This window comes from Phoenix dactylifera, chromosome 6 (genome assembly GCF_009389715.1).
Source record: "Phoenix dactylifera cultivar Barhee BC4 chromosome 6, palm_55x_up_171113_PBpolish2nd_filt_p, whole genome shotgun sequence".
In the NCBI taxonomy this organism is placed as follows: Eukaryota; Viridiplantae; Streptophyta; class Magnoliopsida; order Arecales; family Arecaceae; genus Phoenix; species Phoenix dactylifera.
The window spans coordinates 6,503,687-6,527,166 of NC_052397.1; the positions used below are offsets into that span (position 1 = coordinate 6,503,687).

A 23,480-nucleotide genomic window follows, 5' to 3' on the forward strand; every position below is an offset into this window, starting at 1 on the left:
GTTGACTCTTAAAACCAACTCACTCAATACCATCGATAGAGCTCTTTTCCATCGACCGAGAGGTGCTCATTGACTTCTTTAAAAAGACTTTCTTAGCTATTCACAATACTGGTCTCAGATGGGAACCTCTAAGATAGATCTCAGTGCATTGGCAGTTCCTTTTAAGTTACAAGGAGTCAAGGAGATAAACTTGCTATTTTCTCTGCTTGAACTGACAAATCACCAAGGCTAGATGGATTTCCAATAATGTTCTTTCTAAAGATGCTTTGTAACAAAGATGGTTTGTAACAATAGTCTTTTAACAGCTTCTATAATGATTCTTTAGATCTGGGCAGATTCAATATTGTTTATCGAGCCCTTGCATCTAAACTGGAGGATAACTCCGAACCCTCCAATTTCAAGCCAATCAGTTTGATGCAGTCCTGTAAAAGTTACACCTAAAGTACTCGCAACCAGAGCTGGGACTACACCTGGATAGTCTAATTGATATAGCATAATTAAGTTTCATTAAAGGTTGATCTTTAGTAGAAACTTCTTGTGCACAAATGAAATTCTTCATCATTGCAAACGAAATGATATTGAAGAGTTCTTGGTTGAGTTGGATTTCGAGAAGGCTTCCAACAAGTTGAATTCGCACTTCATATTCAAGTAATAGAGAAGAGGGGATTTCTGAGGCAAAGGATTGACAAGAGAAGACTAATAATATCCACTAACAAGGTTGTTGTTCTAGTTAATGGAAGTGTTGGGAATTGGATCAATTGTGAAACAGGTGTTTGGCAGGGTGATCCTCTATTCCCATTTTTTTATATACTCTGCTTGGATATCCTAATAGTCCTACCAAACAAATCCAGCAATCCGGGCCTAATCAACAGGATAGGCTTCCTTCGAAATCATGCAGGATTAAGTAGCCTTCTTCATGCAGACGATACCCTTTTCTTATGTGAGGCAGAAGGGGATCAAGTTATAATACTCAAGGTAATTCTTTCTAATTTTCAGCTTGCATATCACTTTCCATAAGAGCTCACGAGAGTGATGAAATGGCCAAGTGTTATACTCCAACAGCCAACTGCATGTTAAAAAAAATGCGTATTAAATATTTGGGTCTGCCTCTGGACGATAGGAGGCTTATGAAGGAGCATTGGAAAAGATTGATAAAAGGATTTAATAGCAAACTCTGACTAGCTTTCCTTTATATGTCCCTCTTTAAGCTTCCATCCTGGGTAATCAGGCGCAGTGGCAGAATTAGAAAAGCATTCCTCTAGGAAGGAGGATCACAAGATCTAGTGAATGGGGAAATGGTTTGCAAAGAAAAATCTGAAGGTGAATTGAGAATTAAGAACTTACAAGATTTTAATAATGCATCGTTAGCAAAAGGGGGATGTTTTATCACTAAAGTACATAATGTCTTAGACAAAACATTATCTAAAGGGCATATTACAAAGAGAAAAGATTTGGCATCAGTATAAGTCCCGGATCACTGCCTTCTTTATCGAAAGGCCTTTCCAAAGTCTCGCAGCCTTTTTGGTGTCAGCTAGCATTTACTTTAGGGCAAGGAAAAAATATCAAACTTTGGAAAGATTGCTAGCTGGATAATTTAGCCCTTAGCAGATTGTTTCCAATGTTACATTAGGCTACTACAAAATACAATTTGACTTAGCGTGGGTGCTATCAAGAGTCCAACTTCTCATTCTCTTTGGTCAGCAGCAACTCCAACAAAGATAAGAGCATTCCTGTGGTTAGTCATCAAAATAAACGGGTTACACACAGGTGAAGTGCTTGCAAGAATGACATGGTAGATTAGCTCTGGATGTAATTTCTGCAGTACTCCAGACTCTAAACCACCTTCTTTTGAACTGTTTGCTAAAGAAATTTGGAATAGGATAAAAGATGCAATTAAATTCTGCAGATTTCCTCCATCCATTCTTAATGCAGACAAAATCAAGACATAAAAGAATCAAGAGCAATTTAAGAACGGCATGGGATAAATTGGTGTTAGCCCTGACGTGATCAATCTGGACAGAAAGAAATAGTAGAATATTTCTGCATAAAAGCAGCTCCACAGAGACTCTCATTAGAACTCTTCAAGGACTGCAGCAACCTGGGTAATGAGAAAGCACACATAGCACACCATAGATTATGAAATTCACTCTCGACGATTCTTACTTTGTGATATTTCGCTTCCTTTCTCTCCCCCTTCCCCCACGCTCTTCTTTCTCTTGTACATGCTTTCTTTAAATAAACTGGGTAAGATTGTTCCCCCTCCCCTTACACTCGAAGATTGAGTTGTGTTAGAAAATGCCAACCCAACTTCAAAGCCAAGCTCGAGCAGAAATTTGACAACACAATCAACTTTTCTGGCCTCCAGGTTGAGCAAACATAAACTTACAAGAAAAACAAGAAATTCTCTTTTTTCTCCAGAGTAAACCTGGTCGCCAATGATACTGCACTGAAACAGCATTTCCAGCAGGAATCACCTACTAACATTTGAAGCCCACCTCCACAACTCCCAAGTCCTGACAGAAAAAGATAACCAAGCCTTGATCAGGAAATTAACATAGCAAACAATCCATATTACACGAACTGAGTCTGGCAATTTCAATGGATCTGCTGGTTAATGTCACTTGCCCATCTTTACAATTAGAAAGGACTCCAAGACAATAATACAAAGGTGCTGAAAGGTAGAGATAGCTCCAACAACAGAATTGGAGGACCCTCATTCCAGCAGGTGTTCTAATGATGCCCACCCATAACCGAGCCGACAAGAGATGGGCATCATTCTGCATACTAACCACAGAAAAACAAACAAATTTAACAGGATGATACTTTAAATGATATAGAACACATACCTTAAACAAAACACAGCTTTCAGGTCCCTAATTGCAAGCTCAGATATAATTCAGCTTCCGCACCGACACAACTTACCCATGACAACAAGTTACTTCCAAGTAAACAACTCAACAAACCGAAAAATCTAAACATGAATAGGTATGTAACTTTACTACTGCCAGCCACCGTACTGTTGTTGGTGCTGCTGGTTGCGATTCCCACCCATCATGTTGGGGCCCCGGCCTGCACCTGAAGCACCATATGGACCCCCCTGGGGGTAATTTGGGGCACCTACTCCATAACCACTGCCGCTACCACCTCTAGGACCACCGGTACCAGGCATACCACTCCCACCATAAGGAGGAGGTCCACGTCCTTGCTGGGGATATGGACCGCCGCCATAACCACCACCTTGACCACCACGATTTGGGTTATATCCACCACTTGGATTTCCACCTTGTGGGTATCTGCTTGGCCCTCCAGAAGGGCCTCGTGGCTTGCCATAGTGATGGCTTGGGCCAGCAGCCATGGGAGGAGGAGCATTGTGCATAGGCTGGCTGGGACCAGGTCTGATCTGAGGGTGTGGTTGCCCAGTTTGCTGAATGGGTGGCAGACGGGCATGCGGTGGTGGATGCTGTATTTTCTGTCGCTTTGCTGCTTCCTCTTGCTGTTGTCGTTGCTGTTGACGCTTCTTCTTTGTCTGGAACTCATGTGAGGACTCATACTTTGGTAAGCTGTATCGCCAAGAAATAGACACAGGACAATGAATTGAAGGTGAGTAATTTGTTCTTAAAAAAGGGCGAGTAATTTGCATGAAGGGCAACATAAATGATAGATTGGATCAAGCGAGATGGCTTAGCCAAGATCAAGGAGCAAATAAGTGCAAGAAAAAGAGACATATTTGGTTTCTAAAGTTAGGGAGAAAAACACATACCTTTTAGGATCACAAGGTAGAGGATCATTCCAAAAGTACTCCGCATCCAGTGCATCTTTTGCAGAAATCCTCTGAAACATTGGAACAAATGCCGTAATAAACAAAGAAAGAAAATATCAAACTTGTATCAACGTGAAATGATGTACAGACACAGCATCAGCTCAAAAATTTTACAGGGAAGGACATAGAGAAACAAAAAACAAACTCACTTGAGCAAGACATAAGAACTTTCCATCATCCAAATTGATGTTCATATGGAACATACACAAAATCTCAATCAAAAGAATTATAGCCATTAAAAATATTCCCTCCAAGGCTCATCCTGATTGGAATCCATGGCCTAAATGGGGAATTCACTAGCAGATGACAACCAGCTAGAGGTTCCAAATCACCCAATTAGAATTTTCTTCTATCTAACATGTCTGATTTCCTTTTAACAACGTTGCCTAAATGGAGTATGGACTGATACCAGCACATGCCCAACCGATAAATCTTCTACATAATTTGCAATAATAATTGAAAAGTTGACGTTACGTAGCTGTGAGGCTAAAAATATTTGAGTTTGATGCAAAAAGGAAACATTCAGTATAGAAATTTATAAAGCCGCTATATAAATAGAAATTGAGCAGCAGAGTAGAATACGACAACTTAATACTTAAGCATCACAAAAACTGAGAAAGTTGCGGACACAAATTATAATACTTATTATTATTTGATAAAAAATGCCAATAATGTTTTGATGAGCCCCAATTGGAAGTGGACATCAGATTTTCCAGCCAACCAAAGCTTTCTACACTCCTAAAGTTTCATCCCTGTCCAAGCAAGGAAAGCCAGCACATGAAAATAAAGAAAGAGATGCTAATGACAGGATAGAGGAAGTGAAGCAGCACTAAGCAAACATCTATTAACAGTCTAATTATCTCCAATTTACAGGAAGGGAAAAGAAAGCAGTACAGTTCTGCATGAGTCTGACTGCAAAGAATTCTCACGCAATTAGAACAATCCTCTGTGTGTGTGTGTGTGTGTGTTTTGATGAAAGTCCATCATCACATATGATGTTTATGATGCACATTGGGTTTATGCCTTGATAACAATGTCATGATTTACATTGTGATATTGCTGTGCAAGAGTGCAATCTTTGCATGACTTGTCGCCATAACACAATACTGAACCATGATTGTCATTGCAACTCTTCCCAAAAGGAAAACTCCGACATACTCTAGTTTACATGCCTCTCGTTTAATCTACTAGTCCGACTAGGAAACCACACCCAGCTTTATCCAATATAATCACAGTAATCTGTACACACTAATAGAGCACTACACAAGGACCTCAACTGTCAGCAAATCCCATCTTCTGGTCTTGACTAACAAAATTTGCCTATATGGCATTCAAAATACATATTAAGTTAGCATTAACCGACCAAGTGCCCTCTTTTTTATGAATACAAAAGGAGTAAAAAAAACTAGATGTTGTTAACCATAAAACCTCATCATTTCCCATGCCTGATTCAAATTATCCACACATGTACATGAGGAATTTAGAGAACCAGTCTCATGGTTCCATTGTCTGCTTGCTGCCAATATGATGTCTCGTACCATGCCATATTCAAGCAAAAGCTCATGCACCACTCAATATAACCTCCATATTATATCCTAAATTTCAAGAAGATTATTTATATGTTGTTACTTCATTCATGTAAACTTTGTTTCCATGTCAATAGCATATTCTGTTTCCACTTCATACTCAAACTATAATGCTACTTTAACGAACCAATGTGTTTCAACATCTGATATATTGGCATCAAATTTTCTCCTCATATATTATAGGCACAAGAAAAGGATAATTTTGATCCAGTTCTGCTAGTTTAAAATAATAAAATACAAGCACATACAACACCAGCCTGAAAAATTGACACTTAAGAATGAATCTACACAAATAAAATCAAGCATAAAATTAACTTATGATATTAGACTAACCCTTTGTATGAAGTCAATTTTGATGATGCAAAAATAATTCAGGTCGTATTCATTAGGTCATTGTGATTAAGTTTTTCTAAATATATAAGAGGTAATATATTGATGAAATTACCTGGGATGGATCCAGTGTTAACATTCTCTCTAGCAAGTCCAAAGCATGACGGTCAAAACTGCCAAATCACAAATAACATTTTAACAGAAGTGCGAAGGACATGAACCAAAAAATATCCAGAATTTCAAATCTTCGTACCCGCTCATCGAAATACTGCTTATCAAAAAAAAAAAGTATCATGCCAGACTTGACAACATGGATGAAAAAAGAGCAAAAGATACCAAGTTACTTACTGCTTGAAAACCTCCCTGAGCCGTCTCTTCATTGGCCGTGAAGGCTTAAAATTGTTATACCAGGGAATTTTAGAAACACCAGGCCAGTTGACCTCATCCGGAGTCCCACAGAGTTCAAATATCTTAGTTAGTTGCTCCGGCTGCAGGAAAGTCAGTAGCAAGATATCATATTCATCTTTGAGAGCTTTAAATAAGGAAAGGATTTAAAATAGCAAGAAAAAACAGACTTATATGAATTCTGTATTGTACTATAAAGAAAATAATCCGACTGCATCAAACAAAAAAAGGACTCAAATAACAAGTCAAAACAGATTTATCTGAGATTTGTAGGTCCTATAAAGAAAATAGTCATTTGCATCAAACAAACTGGTGCAACCATTTGCTTGGCTGATTACGAACAGTGCCGTAATGATAAAACCACATCTTACTTCAAACTAAAAACTAATTCCACAATTCCATTTTAGCATTACCTTTAAAATTAAAGCAAAATTTTAAAGTCAGCTAAAGAAAAGGGTGAACTATAGTCGGCAAAGATAAAAGGGTCAACTTTTAAACAACGTTTTGCATAGTTGACTGTATGAGTCCATACGTGGCATACCATACCATCCCCTGTAGGAAACCAGTATGGTACCCTACCATATGGTACAGGGGCTCCATACAGTACTGTACCACCACATGGTATAGGTGCTGTCCCAACATAGCCACTTTTACAATGTGTTGGTATGGCAGTGTAACATACTAGACACCAAGATAGTATTAAACAATCAATTGCATATTTTAGGCATCTTATTTTGCATAAACTACACAACTTATTTCACAATGACAATCTTGGGGAAGTTAAATTTCAGGGATGGTTCTATGATATGATTCTCATACACCAAAAATATTTATAGAAAACAATCTTACTAAACGATGTGTGGAACTAAGTAATCGGTATATGATAAGCCTCCCTACAATATGAAAACTATGATCTCTTTTGCTTTCTTTACCAACTGAAAAATGCAGTCCATTTTTAAGCATTTGTATCCATGAAGACCATCGTAGTAAGCTCTTTATATACAATTGCATGTAGAAAGAAACTATTAAAAAAACAGCACTCTGAAGATATTGAGCAACAAAATCAAGAATTCCCAATGTTAGGTTTGACATGGATAAAATAGTGATCACTTCTTTCATGAACATAACTAAAGCTCATCACTAAATATACTCTTTCATTTACAAGTGCATTCATGAGATCTGGTGGTGAATATTCTTCTTGACATATGTAAGAAGCAACACTATGCCCTCTTTCCCCCCAAGTTACCAGTAACCATTTAAAGTATAAGGTGTCACCCTATCTTATTATTATTGCCTCTTGTTATTTGTTACTGTTAATATTATTGTAATCGTAATTGCCGTTGTTACTTATCAGTGATCCAATGGATAGAGATGCGAAGATCAGGTTTGTTGTTTGTATCAATGGAAACACCTACCTATTGCTTAAACCTTTACTTATTTTCCTTTATGAAGCGATGAAAAAGCATCAATTGGTAAGAAAGCTCTAGGCCATCTTGAACTAACTAAAAGTTGTGCCACGATTCAGGCTTTGTGCTGCTTTGATGTGAGGCAGCCTCTGGATACCCGCATTTTCCTCCTTTATACCCCTATAAAATGGATGAAACCCTAACCCTTGGAACTCAAAGGCTTTAGACTCCCTTTCTTCACAAAACACCTTCAAACATTTTTTTCTTTAACAATTGTTGCTTATTAGAACTCTTAAGCATTTCCCTTACTTCCCTTGATAAATTCTACAAATTCTGTACATACTATAAAGAAAATAGTCAGATTGCATCAAACAGAAAAAGGACTTGAATAACAAGTCAAAACAGATTTATCTGAAATTTGTATGTTCTATAAAGAAAATTGTCAGTTGCATCAAGCAAATTGGTACAACCATTTGCTTGACCTAGACTAACTAAAACCCTAATCAAATACCTCTCATCTTTTTCTTTTTGGTTGGGGTGGGAGAGGGTGCGGTTTGATGGTGGCACACTTTCTTGCAAGATAGAATCATTTTTCACACCTACAAAGCAACATTATAGTATTATAAAATCATAACCCAAAAATCCTCTCTCCTGCTCTTCTTGGTCAGCTTCTTTAGACGTAGATGAAAATTATGAAGCCTTTTTCTCAAAAAAGCCTGCACTTTTCCCAAATCAAGATTCATTTCCTTCAGTAATTAATCATATTAAAAACTCCTTCCCCTGATCCTTCACCATCACCTTACTTGTCTTTATTTTAATTCACATGCTCTTAAATTGCATTTCATTTAGTCATTACACTATGTGTCTATCTATTGATAATAGCATGTAGACAAATTTTTCCTCTACTTATTGTTCTTGTGTCTCAACAAAAATTCTGAAAGCCATCTGCAATAGCATAAGACTTCTCTAGACATTATATGCTCAATTTTGTTGAGAATATTATTCACCTTTGAAAAGATTCAGAGCGAAAATAAATAATACAAGCCGTACCAAAACTATGTGTCCTAAGAAACTGCCACAGTCACAGAACATAATATTACATTTGCTTGTACATGTACGTACGAACCCTAGGTCATGAATGAACATGAAGACCAATATGAACTAGAAGGAATAAGACCACTATAAAAGAAAGGAAATGTAAAGATTCACGCATAAGCAAAATACCTCATTTTTTCCCGGCAAGATTGGTTTCCCATGCAGAAGTTCTGCAAAGATACAACCGACAGACCACATGTCAACAGCTGGACCATACTTTGTAGTTCCAAGCAGCAACTCTGGAGGCCTGTTACCAAAAATGCCATGAAACTTAACCAGTTAGATGCAGAGAGTGGTGCATTGTGTTGAACCAGGAAAAAAATTTACAAGTATGGAAATCAGCATTGTATTCAAAGGTTGATGAAGACAGTATTTACCTGTACCACAATGTGATCACACGATTTGTTAGGTTTCCATTGTGATCACTGGAGAATGACCGTGCAAGGCCAAAATCAGCAAGTTTTAGATTCCCCTCATTATCAATTAGAAGATTAGAACCTACACCAATAACCATAATTCATCAAATCAGCAGCAAAATCAAGGTTGAAAACAAAATTTTTGACTCATTGCATATGCAATACTTTAAACTACCTTTAATGTCGCGATGGAGCACTTGATTGACATGACAATAATGAAGACCTGTTAGCAGCTGCCTCATGTAGCACTGATTGGGCATGACCAAACAGCAGAAGTAGACAATCAGTAGGCGGTAAAATGAATAGTGAACACAAAATTATGGAGGCCTTATTTAATACCTTAATTTGGGGTACAGTGAATCTCATCCCAGGACGGTCTGCTAGGCCAGTCAAATCATGATCCATGTACTCAAAAACCATGTAGATGTTTCCTTTATACTTGTTAGCATCTGCAGCATTCAACAATTTGAACATCAGAGTTCCCCTTGAGAAGGGATGGCTAGGCAGGAGAAAAAAAAAAAAACTGAATTCGTAATTGGTCAAATATATGATTTTTAACCGAGACATTCAAAGTGAAACTAGGTAGCTAAGTTACTGAACAGAACCCACCTGGCTTTCCTTGTTCATCCTTTTCAGGACCTGGTTATGTTTAACCGAAAAATAAATAAATTAATGATACAACAAACTTGACATGTATGAAGAGGAGCTCATGTGCGACATGAAAAAACCTGGAGAGGTCACAATCTCCTTCAATTGGATAACATTTTCATGATGCAGCTTCTTCAGAATTTTGATTTCGCGTATGGCTGTTATAGGAAACTGCAAGACTAATAAAATTTTAGCCAAGGTAAAGGATGAATATTTTATCCATTCAACTTGAAGAATTTCCAATAAGCATATAGGTAGAACACAAACGCGTAACTCCTTCTCTTTCATTGTCCATTCTAATTTTCTTCAGGGCCACTATTTCCCCTGTTTTTATTTCTCTTGCCATATAGACCTGCCTGCAATCATTGTAACAGTGCAAGAAAAAAAGATACTCTTCAGTGATCAAACCAATAAATATGTCAAAAATAAGTCATGGATGTTAGTAGATACATACTAATATGTTGTATCCACCATTGCATGCTGCTGATGACACACAAACGATACAAAGGCCTCTAGATGCAATTTAGAAGGCCTAAGACAATAAAAACTAACTCGAACAAATTCCACCAAAACCTCAAGCACTTATATAAATAAGAGGATATTGACATGTGTATCTGTATTGCACACTGATGAAGACATTAAAAAAACAAATCCACCACCAAAATATCCATAATGAAGTGTGATGCCTTACAAACCATGTGACACTACATTGCGTGCTATTCTAAGTAATGAAAGGCAAAAATAGAAGAATTTATTCGCAGTTTCATCAATTTTGGGACAAATTTTCTTTAAAAAGGATTATGAGATGCAGTGTAATTCACCGACACTTTACAAAACCTCCAGCTTAACAACAACCAAACCAAATTTACATTAAGAAGATCTATATGCACATGATTCCCGAGAGTTTTATGATTTCTACACCAATTCAGGCTTAGAGCTTGTCATGATTGTATATATCAATATATTAGTTGGCATATACTATCAACAGGAAAGTAAAAGATGCAACCCTTCAACCAGAATTCAGTACTAACTCAAAGAAAAGGAGCATATTTTATGGAAACATATATCAAGACGTCCAGGAACACAAACGATATCAGTCTATGCACCGAGTAATAAAAGAGAGAACTTTGACCGGTTATCGCACTCACCCATATGTGCCTTCACCAATCTGCTCCAATTTCTCGAAGCAGTCGACGCTCCGAGACCCCCACGACGGGGGCTCCTCAAGATTCAGTTGCCCGGGAGCGGCAACAGTCATCCTCTACCTCTACTGCAACTCCTCAAAAGGTTTTATAAGCGAAAAACCCTAGCAAAAGAGATGCAGCAGGATCAATTCGACACGATTCCCCAAAACAAGAAACGTATGTGTCCCTTCCGAGAAATCCGATTCAATTAAACCAAAGAATCAACGAATTCCGGAGGAAATCGGGTCTTAGGGTTTTTGGCGGATGAAGAAGAAGAGGGCGAGGGAAAATGGAGAAGGCTTGGAGAAATCCTTTTAAAGAAGGAGGGAGAGGAGAAGGAGAGGGCTTTACCTCCGATCGAGGGCGCGGCGTCGAGAGAACCTTGGAGTCGTCTTCGAGGAGAGGAAGCCGAGTCAGTGGCCGGACGAGGTGGGAATCGGTGGGGTGGTTCAGGTGTTTATAGGTGTGGGTGCCGATTCGATTCGGTGGGGTGAATCGGAACTTATCCGATTTTTTTGACGTTCTCCAAAAGAGAATTTGCATTACATAAAAAAAAAACAAAAGATAATTTGCATACATTCCCCTTAAATTTTTAAAGTTCGCAAAATATTTCGTCTTGCAGGGAGATGTCTGAATGTATATGTTATATATCGCCTACCGTTCTATCTATGTAAAGTAGATAGTTTAAATAAATATAAACTATATTTATATTGCATTGAGATATTTTAAATGCATATATTATATAAGGCCTACCTTTTTATCTATATATTATAGATATTTAAATGCATGCAACCATTTAATAATGCTTAGTCAGAATGTGTACATGAGTTAAATCTAAATGTGTGTAAACCATATAATATGTGCATAAGTCCTCTTAACTCTATACATTTTATAAAAATAAGTAAAGTTAATATTTTGTGAAATCTAAATATTTGACTAGTAATTTTTTGTATCCACTTGAGGCATAACTTAAAAACTATCAAAATATATCATATTTGGTTTTCTAGATATTTTTAATAGTATAGATCATAATAAATGGTGCAGATTTTTAATTTGGATATTTGCAAAAATCTATGTAGTTGACATGTTCATAGAGCTTATCTCCAAGCAATAATATAACCATGTTATTTAGTGAGAGAGGTTCTAATCTATAAAGGGATATTTCTAAAATTGTAAAAGGCTTACAAATTTCGCAAATTTATACCCACTAATAATAGGGAGATCCTAAAATATAAGTATTAGAATGAGAAAACTACCATCTATAATGTATACTTATTAGAAGCATTCAAAATATGTATATCTAACTAACTTATCAAAAAAAAAAAAGATAAGCAGAATTGGAGCTACAACAAAGAAAAAAAACTTCGAAACAACATCACTTAATTACTCATGCAGACTGCATAAATGGATGGCATAATAATTATTTTCATATTATCCAAATGATTTGCATTTTTATATGATCCAAAGAACAATGCCCTTAAAACATTTCAACCATTGAAGCATGAGTTCTATGTACATATATATACATGCATACAAATACGCATACAAATATATACATATATTTGTGTGTAAATATAAATACAAATAAATATATAAATAAATGTATGTATATATAATGTGCACATGTAAATGCATGCATGCATATGTATGTAAATATATATGCATATAATGTATTTATATTTACATTATGTATAAATACATATATATGTATATGCAACAATAATTTGTGTCAAAAAATATATCTCAAAGCATTCAATTTATTAACCATCCTTTTATTTTATCAAAATATGAAGTAAAAGATATATAAAAATTCTAAATTCAAAATTCAAGCAGACTTCACGAGATGGTTTCTCCAAAATAGTTGTATTTTGGATGCTGGAGAATTGAGTTAAGAGACATAAGACTCCAAGTCGAAAATTAGAGAGGTTATATATCTATTAAATGGGATATGGAATGGGCATATGATTGAGTAAGATGGGATATTCTTTTTTTCTTCCATCTAGTGAGTGGGATTTCATAATACTTGGATTGACTGGATTTGTGGATGTCTACTTTCTCCATCTTTTTCTATTTTAATAAATGGATCTCCTTCAGAAAGTTTCTATTCTATGATAGGTTTTAGGTAAGGATGTTCTTTATCATCATATTTGCTCAGATGCTTTGTCTAGAAAGCTTAGAGATACTATGTTGAGAAACTCGCTTATAGTCCATCAACCATAAGGTACAATAATAAATATCTCTAACTTTTTTTTGAGAATGACTGTGTTCTATTTGCTCGAGTTACATTGACTAATGCTATGGTGCTATGTAATATTTTATTAGAGTATTGCATGACATAAGACAAAAAATTAACTTAGAAAATCAGTTGTCAGATTCATTCCAAAAGTTAATACCTTATTAAGGAATCAAATTAAGAATTATTTGCATATTCAGAAATTTGATGAAATGTAGAATTATTTGGTGGTTACGATGTCTAGCAAAAGATTGAGCTTGGTGGACTGCAGTGGTCTGGAACAATAATTTTTGAGGAGGTTAGAAGGGTGGCAATGGAACGCTCTTTCTATGATGGGTAGGAATACATTAATTAAGTATGCACTCCCTGCTCTTCCTATCTATTCGATGTCTCACTGCATTATTCCTAAGAGTGTGCTTTTAAAGTTGGAAGATATAATAGGAAATTTTCTACAGGGTTTCTCAAATTCATCTATAAGAGTACATCTAGTATCTTGGAATTGTATTTGCCAGCCGATCAGGACAGAGGGATTGGATATTACTTCTCTAATTGCTTGAAGTGATGATCTAATGGCCAAACATGTTGTGTGGTTTATAGTGACCTAGAGAGTTATAGGTTTCTCTTATGTGAGCAAAATATAGAGTTTAGTCGTTCACATCTCTCCAATGTGACCACACACCAGTTCACCTATTTAAAGGAACTTGTGTTCTTTTGCACCATTTATTTTATCTAATTTAGATGGATTGTGGGTAATGAGACGTCTATTAATATGATTTAAGATTAATGAATTTCAGAATATTTCTATTGCATATTGGCCCGTACTAGTGAATACCAGCTCTTTGTAGAATCTCAAAGTTAAAAATCTCATGGTGGTAGGTGAGTATAGTTCGGATTTTTTTGTGATTTATCAATACTTTCTAGAAGAACTGGTTGATAGAATTTGTTCTATTTCTATACCAGGTGAAGATATTGAGGATAAATTGAGATGGGGACCTTTACATAGGTTGTCAGTTAGAAACATCAAACTTATATATTTTTGTAAGACTAAAGCTCCATCATCTAGAGGTATTGGTTGGATATGGAGGATTAGGGCTCTATTTTTGTGGAAGTTAGTATGGTACCGGTTTTTATTTCACAACAATTTACATAGTCATGGTTTTTCATATCCTACATTATTATGACTTATGTCCTAATATAGAGGAGTCTATAGCTAATGTTATTTTGCACTGCAGGTTGGCAAACTAGGGTATAGCGACAGGCTCCTATGTTTGTTATAGCGACTTTTTTAAAGGGGGTCTCCTATGCCATGTCGAAGGCAGCCATCCAATCTGCAGCCCCATTGACCTCCCTATAAACATGGCCCGCCCCAAAGGAGGTAATTCCCCTCTCCACTCTCTAGATGTCCTGAATGAAGGGATGTGGGCCTGCACCCCTCCCACCCTCCCCTTGCTCGTCACTAGAACCAACCGATCACTATCGCCGAATCACCCTCCATCAAGATAGCTTCAGTTCTCAGTGGTATGCAGGGGCGGCCCAATACATTTGGGGGCCTTAAGGCGAACTCACTAAGAGAGGCCTTTTTTAAAATAATAATAATATTTTTTAATAAGTGTAAAATGTTTTAAAAATTTATTTAAAAAATAATCCATCTAGATGCAAAATTGCTAATTAAATTTTTGTACTCGAGATTTATTAAAATACTATTTTCAATAAATAATATAGCTAATCCATTTAATCTTTCTTGTGACATAGTTGACCGCAAATAAGAAATTGAAAATCAGAAATCACTATTAAAACAAAAAAAAGAAATTGAAAAATCTCGAGGGTTCTTTCCTCATTTTTATGTTTTTGTTCTTTCTTCCTTGTTTTCATTTTCTTTCTTTTTCTTTATGCTTCTTCAGTTCTTCTTTCTTCAAGATTATCCCTTCTTGACGGTGCTAGCAAACTTAATTAGTATTCTCTCAGGGTGCCAAGTGGGTCAGTGACTCATTGAAATAAAATCTTTTAACTTCTGTAATTTTTGTGATTCCCTTTGGAACTGTCACTTATAAAAGAATTATTATGCATATACCTCATGATATTATATATTCACTCTCCCATCTCATCCTAGAGTCTACAACTCCGTCCCTGTAAGACTTCAGGAGCTTTCTAATTGAGACAATCAAAGGCTTATGAGCAATGGCTTATTTCATGGTCCTCCCACAGTAATATAGAAAGTAGGAGTCCTACATCATAAAAAAATTTAAAAAGCCCTATACCCTGACTTGCCTCTGTCTCGTATACGTATTATATAATAACATAGTTTCAACATGTGAAGCAGAATATAACTCCAAGAACAGTTTGGACCTAATTTGAAACATCCTATACAAACCCATCTTAAAAAACTTTAACATCCAACCACTGGGGAAGAAAGTCTTCACTCTTCCGGGAAACGGCGGGGAGAAGGGGCCTTTAGGGCTTACCGTCTTAGTGGTTGGGTGGTCCAGTCGAGATGGAGGTGGCTGCATCAAGGTCCAAAACGACAGAACAGAAGGATAGAAGGTCTTCACCCTTCCCAATCTTCCGCCGTTCCACGGGCGGGTTCTTGCCTTCTTGGAGGATGGTGGACCGTGGACCGCCGACGAGATCGAGAGGAGGATTAGAGCGGAGCCGCGGAGGAGCCGAGGAAGAGGAGGATTAAGGACTTGATCACATGATTTGTTGATCAATCGGCTTCTCTCTGAAGGGGCAAAGGGTGGTCTCACTGCAGGATGTCGTGGATTTCAATCGCCGCCACTCGGAGAGAATGGCTGAGAAGACGTCGAGCCAAGAAGGGAAGGGCTGAAGTGGGTCTGGGGACTGGGGGAGAGAAGAAGCCGAGAAGGTTTCAGAAAAACAAAAAAGCACTGGTAGAGAAGGGGGAGGACTTGTCCATTGTTTGTCAATTGTCGTAGCCTGCTACCTCACTCGTAGCCCGTAGCCTGTCGGGAAGGGAAGGCACTATAGCGGCGTAGCCCATGCCTCATCTTGTCGTCTGTCCGTTGTCATAGCCCATGGGCGCCAAGCGGTAGCTACTGCCTGCTAGCTTCAAATGTGAAAACTGCAGGGCAATGGTGGGATGGGCACTAAGCAGCGACGCGGTGGGGGCCTTCTTTGGGTCGAGGCCTTAGGCGACCGCCTCAGTCGCCTAAGGCTCGAGCCGGCCCTGAGTGTATGCCATGCATGGCTAAGTCCGACCCAAGCGACCCTCAGCTCTGCTCCAGGCATAGAACTAGCGAAGATCGGGCACCCGCCCATAGCAACAAATCTGGAGTCCGGGCCTTGGATAACAAAACCCTCTCCTCCCCTCCTACCATCATCCAAGCACACAAACCGAAGTTCATCTTGAGGAAGCTCGGAGGTAGGGGCTCCAAAGTGATAAACATCATACGAGATGCTAACACGAGTAGAGATAGAATCTCAAGTAGCCCGAACTATCAAGGGTTCTCCTAGAGGGCCAAGGTGGATGATCTTGGCAGCTACAACCGAGCCTCTCTAGAACATTCCTCGGTGGTTGGTTGCTCTCTTTAAAAATCAAGGTGTTCTTGGACAGCTAAATTATGGTAAGTGACATATCCGCTAGAACACCCTCCGACCTAAGATGAGGCCTGCACAATGAACTTTCTCTCAAGAACTGGAGAAAAGAGTCCGATGGGATCGCTGAGTGGAGCTATCTCCCGAGGGAAAACAGTCATCCTCACACATGCGCGCACGCTCTCATGCACTAGAAGAGGGCGTGAATCAATAGACTCACTATCTCACGATGGGGTACATCGGTGGGATTCGCAGTCGTCGTTTGCTCAGACGGCTAGGAGCTCCCAAACTACCTTCTAAAGGAATACAAGCCACCCTCGGATGGTCTCCTGCCTCCAAATCCAGGCACAATTGCGAACGCTGAGTTTGATCACCTTCTGAAGAATCCTTAGAGATCCCTTGGTCGAACTCTCGGGCTACAGATGGATCTCCAAACTAGTAGATCTAGAGCACTACACTCTGGTACCCACGATAGCCTATACCCTCACAGCCAAGTGCTCCCCAAATGGGCTACCAACTCGACTGATGTCCCAACTCCTCACCCTAGGTCGGAGAAGATCGAAGACCCTCAAACAGTCCCCCACCTTAGTGCGACCATGGTTGGCCATATTCCCAGGGAAAGGTCGTCCAACCACAGATCCCTCAGGACATCCATACTCTGCCCATTCCCTTAGTAGCCATCTTGTATTCGCTAACACCTGAAGGCATGCGCATAGATTCTCCCTCCACATATAGGAGTGTCCCTGCCAAGGCCCAAACACCATACTTGGCTTGCATCAGCATGCTCCACAAGTATCTAGCTCAAGCAAAAATCTAGTTGCATGCCTCACAATCAGTGCATCTCTTCTTGCCACCAGTGATTGGATATCCAGACCTCCATCCCAGACAGGTCGGCAAATCGTGCTCCAGACGAAAAAATAAACTTTCATGTCCTCCCCCAATAGAATCCCACAAGAAGGGTCGAAAACATCTACTCAATCCACAATATCAAGATCCTCACCAGGATGATGTTGGACATAAGGTAGACTGGCATAGAGCTCAGCAACCATTCTCATAAGGGTCAACCCTGCCCCCATGCATGATACGGACGAGGACGGCGCCAACCACTCTTGGGTACCTACACAGGGGGATGCATTCGATCCTTCCGCAATCGCCGCCTAGGTGATAGGGACACTAATGGGGGGCACCTCCTGCGGTCCCCAAGGCCCCACATCATACATTTCCTTGCTTCTTGGCTTCTAGCCAGGGTTGCCAATGTTGCCCGTGGACCAATTGGAAGGTAAGCCCAAGATTTGCCCGTTAGGAATTGGAATTGGCAGCAAATCTCTAATGCCTACGTTAGTTGGAACACCTACTTTGAATGGATGGAAATTGATTGCTAGTGGCTATTCATTTGAACTAGAATGAAGAATACAAAGTACAAGTGCAACAAATAAATCTAGTGAGGTATACAAGGTTTCCACACTAGCCCAATCTACTAAAGACCTCGGAAGAAATCCCTAATAGCCCAATCTAGCAGAGGAAGACATTCCTCTGGCTAGCCTAGTTTAGGGAGAACTTGATGTGGTTCTCCCCTAGCCCAAGCCCTAAGACCGAATTATACAAGTGGACTCTCCACAGATTTTTTCACAATCTGGATGGATGCCCTGCATTTCTTTCTTTCAAGAGTATTTAATAGACTGCAAGGTTGGATACAGTTGTTGGGTTGCAGTTGCCCTTGACTGTGGTTGGTTGCAGTTGGTGGATGGGCTGCGGTTGGCTACCGCTGGCTTCGTGGGATCCGGCTGACTAGGCCATGCATCTTAGAAAGCTTGGCGCGCACAGCCAAGTGAGGTTCTTTGCAGTGCTCTTTCAGTCTTTTGGACCCTTGGGGTGGAATTTGGGTGGATGCCTTGCTAGTATAGTTTGGGGCCGCCGTTGCGGCGCACTTGCGCCATGGCTACGGCAACGGATGCCCCGCGCACGGCCAAGGTCACGGCTCGGCCAAATCCATTTGCAATGCTCCTCAGACTTTGGAACCCTCGGGGTGGGCTTTGGACGGATGCCCTGCTGGATTAGTAGGAGGCTGCTGCTACGGTGCACCCGCGCAAGGCCATGGCCATGGGCCCCCACGCACGGCCAAGGCTACGGAACGATCTGGGTCGGCCCAGACCTATTTGCAATGCCCCTCAGTACTTTGGAACCTTTGGGTGAGCTTTGGCCGATGCCCTGTTAGGGTAATAGGGAAGGAATTGCCCGCTGGGGTCAGATAAGAGCGCGCGCAAGGGTGCGTGCGGCTGGATGGGCGCGCCTAAGCTTATGGATTGGTGGCGCTTGGGCAAGAGCATGCGCAAGGGCGCACACAGCTGGTCGAGTGCGCAGAAACTTGTGAGTTGGCGTGCTCGGCCGTTGCCCTCATTTAGTTGGCACGCGCGGCTAGCCCGACATGCAAGCACTTGTGCGTAGCCGCGCCACGGCTGTTGCTTCATTTGACTAGCGCCCTCGTCTGGTCGAGTGCGCAGACACTGATGCGTAGCGCGCTCGATCCTTGCCTTACTCGGTTGGCGCCCATTGTGCTGATGGGGCAAATTCTGGCGCGCGGGCTAGTCCTACGGGCTGTTGCTTCGTTTGACTAGCGCGCTCATCTGGTCGGGCTGGTCTTGGCCTGTGCATGTGCCCGTTTATCTTTGCCCTTTTTGGCCGCCTAAGGCTTGGTCAGTCTGTAGGCTCATCAGTTGCCCGATCTAGTACTTGAGTATTGCTTGGACCTCGCCAGGCTGAGTGCCATGGCTGTGCAATTTTTGAGAGTTTCTATTAGACACCTAGATAACTCCAAAGTCTTTCTGCTCTCGAATACCAAGGTATACCTTGATGAAATGCCTCACCCTTGATCTACGGGCTGAAGCACACCAGATAAATTTAGCCAGATGCACGCAATAATCACCGCATTCCCTCATGGAACCTCGGGCGTCCGGATGCAGTGCAATAGTCCTCAAGAATCAGCCTGACCACCTCGGCCGGAGCGGGGCGTCCAATGCATCAAAGCCTTTGCAAGACAGTTTTTGTTTCGTTTTGGGTGAACTTTCGTAATTTTTCAGAAATCCGAGGTCATCCCCGGGAACGGCAGCGAACCGTTCCTGCGGGAAGGCGAGGCGGCACTACAAATAGGCGTTTGATGGCGCCCTATCCCATTCAAACCGTCCACCGTCACTCCGTCCTCAACTGGAGATTGACACTGCTCCGCCGAGGAACAAACTTGACAGACTTCTCGTCCTCTTCCTTTCGAATTCGTCCCGGCGAACGTAGGGTTTCAGAGGAGAAAGATCGGATCACCTCAGGCGGACGCAATCGATTCGATCTCCTCTTGAGCCTTGAGTTCGGATTTCTGCTGTCGATTCGACCAGGCGGGCTTGTATAGGCGACCAATATCTCGTTCTTAGGGTTTCAAAGAGGGCGATCCTCTCTTGAGGACTCGAGATGCAGAAGCTCGGATTTTCTGGCATGAAGAGCTTGGATCATCTCAGATCCGTCCATGGATCTCTTGCTGGAGCTGCGAAAACCTCTCAGATCTCAAATTCCCGGCTGTCCTCGGATTCCATCTCGCATGGGAGCTTTGCCAATCTAAAGCTCACCGCAGGTTGTGCTTCTTTCATGAAGAAAACTAATTCCGCTTGTACTTTGATATGAAAGATCGGTTCTCTAAGACGATTTCGGTTCTTGATGTGTTTGATTTCAGAGAGGTTGGTTAAAGAACAAGCTTCGGTGAAAACCGATCTTGAAATGGCGGTAAAAATCATTCCGCTAAGACTTTCTTATCTATTATTGGATTTCTGAACCTTTATTGGATTTTTGAGCCTTCAAGATATTTCCTTGCATTGGCTTAGTTAAACCCCATAAATGTTTGTAGATTCGGTGTTGTAATCTTCAGTTTTTGGATTTATTTCTTCCAAATTCGGAGATTTTTTGCTTTTTTGAAGCCTGATCTCTCGTTTTCTACGTTTTTACTGTCTATTTTCATCCCTAAATGGATCTCTCTCTCTCTCTCTCACACACACACACACACACTGCATTCGTCATGTGTGCTTATATTGACAGGTGCAGTCTTCCTATCTGTGATTCGCACGTTTTTCTTTTCTTCCGTTTTTGTTATTTTTGGTATGCTTACCTTGAAATTCCTTATCTTGTTGGATCTGATGTTTTCTTTCTGTGTGGTTACTTTTTTGCCTTCCTGTACTCGTCATCTAATATTCGAGCTGCTTCTTTTTTTCATGAGTATTATCTTTAAGCTTCTTAAGCTTTCTTCAGATCTAATAAAATCTATATCTGAGACCCGCTTCCTAATATATTTAATTTCTGCATTTTTAAGATGGTTCTTGTCTTTTTTATTGGACTAGTGACATATATCAGACTTCTGATTATAGCTACTATTAATGTTAATGTTTTGTTTTTCCCTGTTATATGTTATGATTTGCTTCCTTGTATATATATAACTAAGTTTTTCTTGGATAGTTGCTCAGACTTCCCTTACTCAATAATCTTCTAATGATGCGCACCTTCTTTTAATCCCAGCTATTTTATTTTTTGTTAGTTGGTTAATTGGTTATGGTTCAGCAGTTTCATTTTACTTTCTATTTAGTTTTGGAAAACTTTACCTCTATACCTTGCTCTTTTAGGTCCTAATAATTCTGTGCAATAACATCCTTTCTTTTTGATAATCTCCTGTTCCCATTCCTGTTTCTTCTTTTGGTACAAGGACATGATGGTCCAACTTTGGTTCTCATGCTTAATGAGGGTTAGCTCTGTTACACATGAAAGAGCTTTCCCTCTGATATGCTTCCAAATTGGCTGTTTGGCAAATTGCTCAGGGTTATCTCTGTTACGCGTGAAAGTTCCTTCCTCTGGGATATGCTTCCAAATTTGCTGTCAGGCATATAAAAATTGCTCCGACTGCAAATAAATGCTTTCTTTAAACATACAAGTTTAACAGTCTTACATGAAAAATCCAATCAAATGGAACTGTCATCACATTGCAATGCTAGCCTAAGTCGTTTATGTTTAAAGTGTAGCATTTTATTAAAATAATACTGGAAGCTGCTAGCTTTTGATTTGGATGAAATAATGCCTGCTATTATACTTATGCTTGTCATTCAAAAATGGGTTATGGCTTATAAAATAATTATTAGGTTCTTTGTGACTTGATTTTTAAGCTTATAATGATGATGTTATGTAATGAATATTAAAGCACACAAGGCTAAAAAGAGCAACAGAGCAGATACATGTGCTAGAGGCCAAACTACAGCAAGCAGTCAATGAAAATGCAAAGCTTAAAGTAAAGCAAACAGAAGATACAAAGCTCTGGAAGGGATTAGATTCAAAATTTTCTTCAACCAAGATGCTGTGTGATCAGTTAACTGAAACATTGCAGCACTTAACTTGTCAGACTCATGCAGGTATGATTAAGTTGCTCATGTTCTCTTTACTGAAGCCTCAGAACTTTCATCCATCATGCTCAAGTTTTTTTTTTTTTTTTAATAATTTTGCAGCTGAGGAAAATAAGAACTTCTTTGAAGAAAAGCTTGCACACAGTTCAAAAGCTTTTGATGATTTGAACTGTCTTCAAAATGATTTGTCTGTGAAGTTAGAGTGTGCAGGCAACACAATAAATGCTGGTAAACCCTATGCGATCAAATTGAAAATATATAAACGAAATTTGTGGAAACCCCATTTCATATTTCTGCAGCACTCACTGATGTAGACTTAACATAATCCTGGATGCACTGGAAGAAATTAAGTATATGTTTGGTGAACCTATTTCTTGACAAGTTCAAGCTTATGATTTGTTTTTGTGATATATGATATATTATTTTTTGCTTTTGAACAGGGAAACAAGAGATATTGGAACTCAGGAGGGAGAAAGAAGAAATGGAGAAATATTTCAGGGATGAGCGCTCTGCAACTGATAATGTCATAAAGGAAAAAGGTAGCTGTTAACTTTTTCTGTCAGAGGAACAATGTCTCCATGTTAGTGTCAGTAATATCTCAGTGGATTTTTTTTTTCTTTTCTAGGATTGGTATATTAAATATCAAAACTGGCATTTAGAAAATATTATTTTTAGAAAAGAGTACCTATATTTCATATTATTTTTAGAAAAAGAGTACCTATATTTTTAGGTGAATCATCTGGCCTAGAAGCTTTAATTTAGGGATGTCGGTGCAGGGAGCTTGTTAGTTCACCTGCTATGTTTATGCTTTTTTTTTTATCTATATATAAAAGTAGTAGAAATGAAGAATTCTTTTCACATCATTGCATGTAGATGCGGCTATGAAACAGTTAGAAGAGATTGTTGAAGAGAAAAAGGCACATTTGGAGACTCTGGAATCCCATATGCAAGAAATGCAACATGAATTCAGTTTAAAAGAAGATTCCTCCAAATGCTTGAGAGCCACCCTAAGCAACCTGGAAGATGAAAGAAATGCTCTGCAACTTAGCAATCAGAATTTTGCGCAGAAAATAGACAAATCATGCCAAGAGTTTAAGGAACTTGAAATGCTGCTTAATCACTTAGTGATCCAACTAGTTGAATCGAACAAAGACAGTGCAACCATATCAGATCAGGTTTCTAGGCTATTCTTGTCATTTGGAGCTTACGACGAGTTGCTTCAGCAGGAGAAATGTTTAGCTATAAAGTCTGCTCAGGGAAAATATGAGCAACTCCATGGACAATTTATGCATACCAGATCAGAAAATGATGCCTTCAAAATGGAAATTGAAGAGCTAAAGAATAAAATTATGGAGCTGCAGAAAGCTCAAGAATTTGCTATGGTC

The 23,480-nt window shown here is 39.5% G+C and overlaps 2 protein-coding genes across 4 annotated transcripts in view; one reads left to right on the forward strand and one right to left on the reverse strand.

Annotated features, from left to right (window-relative positions):
• Positions 1-1,964: 1,964 nt before the first annotated feature.
• On the reverse strand, positions 1,965-11,346 carry LOC120103654 (cyclin-dependent kinase C-2-like). Of its 3 annotated transcripts, XR_005512163.1 has the most exons (14): positions 11,242-11,345; positions 10,855-10,976; positions 9,981-10,062; positions 9,787-9,877; positions 9,668-9,697; positions 9,398-9,507; positions 9,234-9,306; positions 9,020-9,140; positions 8,772-8,889; positions 6,085-6,224; positions 5,852-5,909; positions 3,761-3,831; positions 2,847-3,560; positions 1,965-2,513 (listed from the first exon to the last, which is right to left on the reverse strand). XR_005512163.1 is itself a non-coding variant. In XM_039127299.1 (13 exons), the coding sequence occupies exons 2-13, from the start codon at positions 10,962-10,964 to the stop codon at positions 2,999-3,001; spliced, it is 1,566 nt and encodes a 521-aa protein (XP_038983227.1). In that variant the 5' UTR covers positions 10,965-10,976; positions 11,242-11,346; the 3' UTR covers positions 2,588-2,998. The 3 variants fall into 3 exon arrangements, 1 of the variants encoding a protein (XP_038983227.1); XR_005512164.1 differs by lacking the exon at positions 11,242-11,345 and having other exon boundaries at positions 9,974-10,062; XM_039127299.1 differs by lacking the exon at positions 1,965-2,513 and having other exon boundaries at positions 2,588-3,560; positions 11,242-11,346.
• Positions 11,347-19,981: 8,635 nt separating this feature from the next.
• LOC120111167 (synaptonemal complex protein ZEP1-like) overlaps positions 19,982-23,480 on the forward strand; it is a 4,074-nt gene continuing 575 nt past the window's right edge. The window contains exons 1-6 of the mRNA XM_039127728.1: positions 19,982-20,291; positions 20,391-20,440; positions 21,897-22,104; positions 22,198-22,323; positions 22,536-22,634; positions 22,969-23,477. Of these exons, the coding sequence (XP_038983656.1) occupies positions 20,132-20,291; positions 20,391-20,440; positions 21,897-22,104; positions 22,198-22,323; positions 22,536-22,634; positions 22,969-23,477 (1,152 nt within the window). The 5' untranslated portion in view covers positions 19,982-20,131. The remainder of the gene's footprint in view (positions 20,292-20,390; positions 20,441-21,896; positions 22,105-22,197; positions 22,324-22,535; positions 22,635-22,968; positions 23,478-23,480) is intronic.

What these genes read in the sequence shown, in the direction of transcription:
- LOC120103654 (XM_039127299.1), bottom strand. Translation starts at nt 10,964, where the DNA reads ATGACTGTTGCCGCTCCCGGGCAACTGAATCTTGAGGAGCCCCCGTCG. An exon ending in GGAGATTGTGACCTCTCCAG is followed by an intron (nt 9,698 to 9,786) that starts GTTTTTTCATGT and finishes AAACATAACCAG; the next exon opens with GTCCTGAAAAGGATGAACAA. An exon ending in GCTCCATCGCGACATTAAAG is followed by an intron (nt 9,141 to 9,233) that starts GTAGTTTAAAGT and finishes TTATTGGTGTAG; the next exon opens with GTTCTAATCTTCTAATTGAT.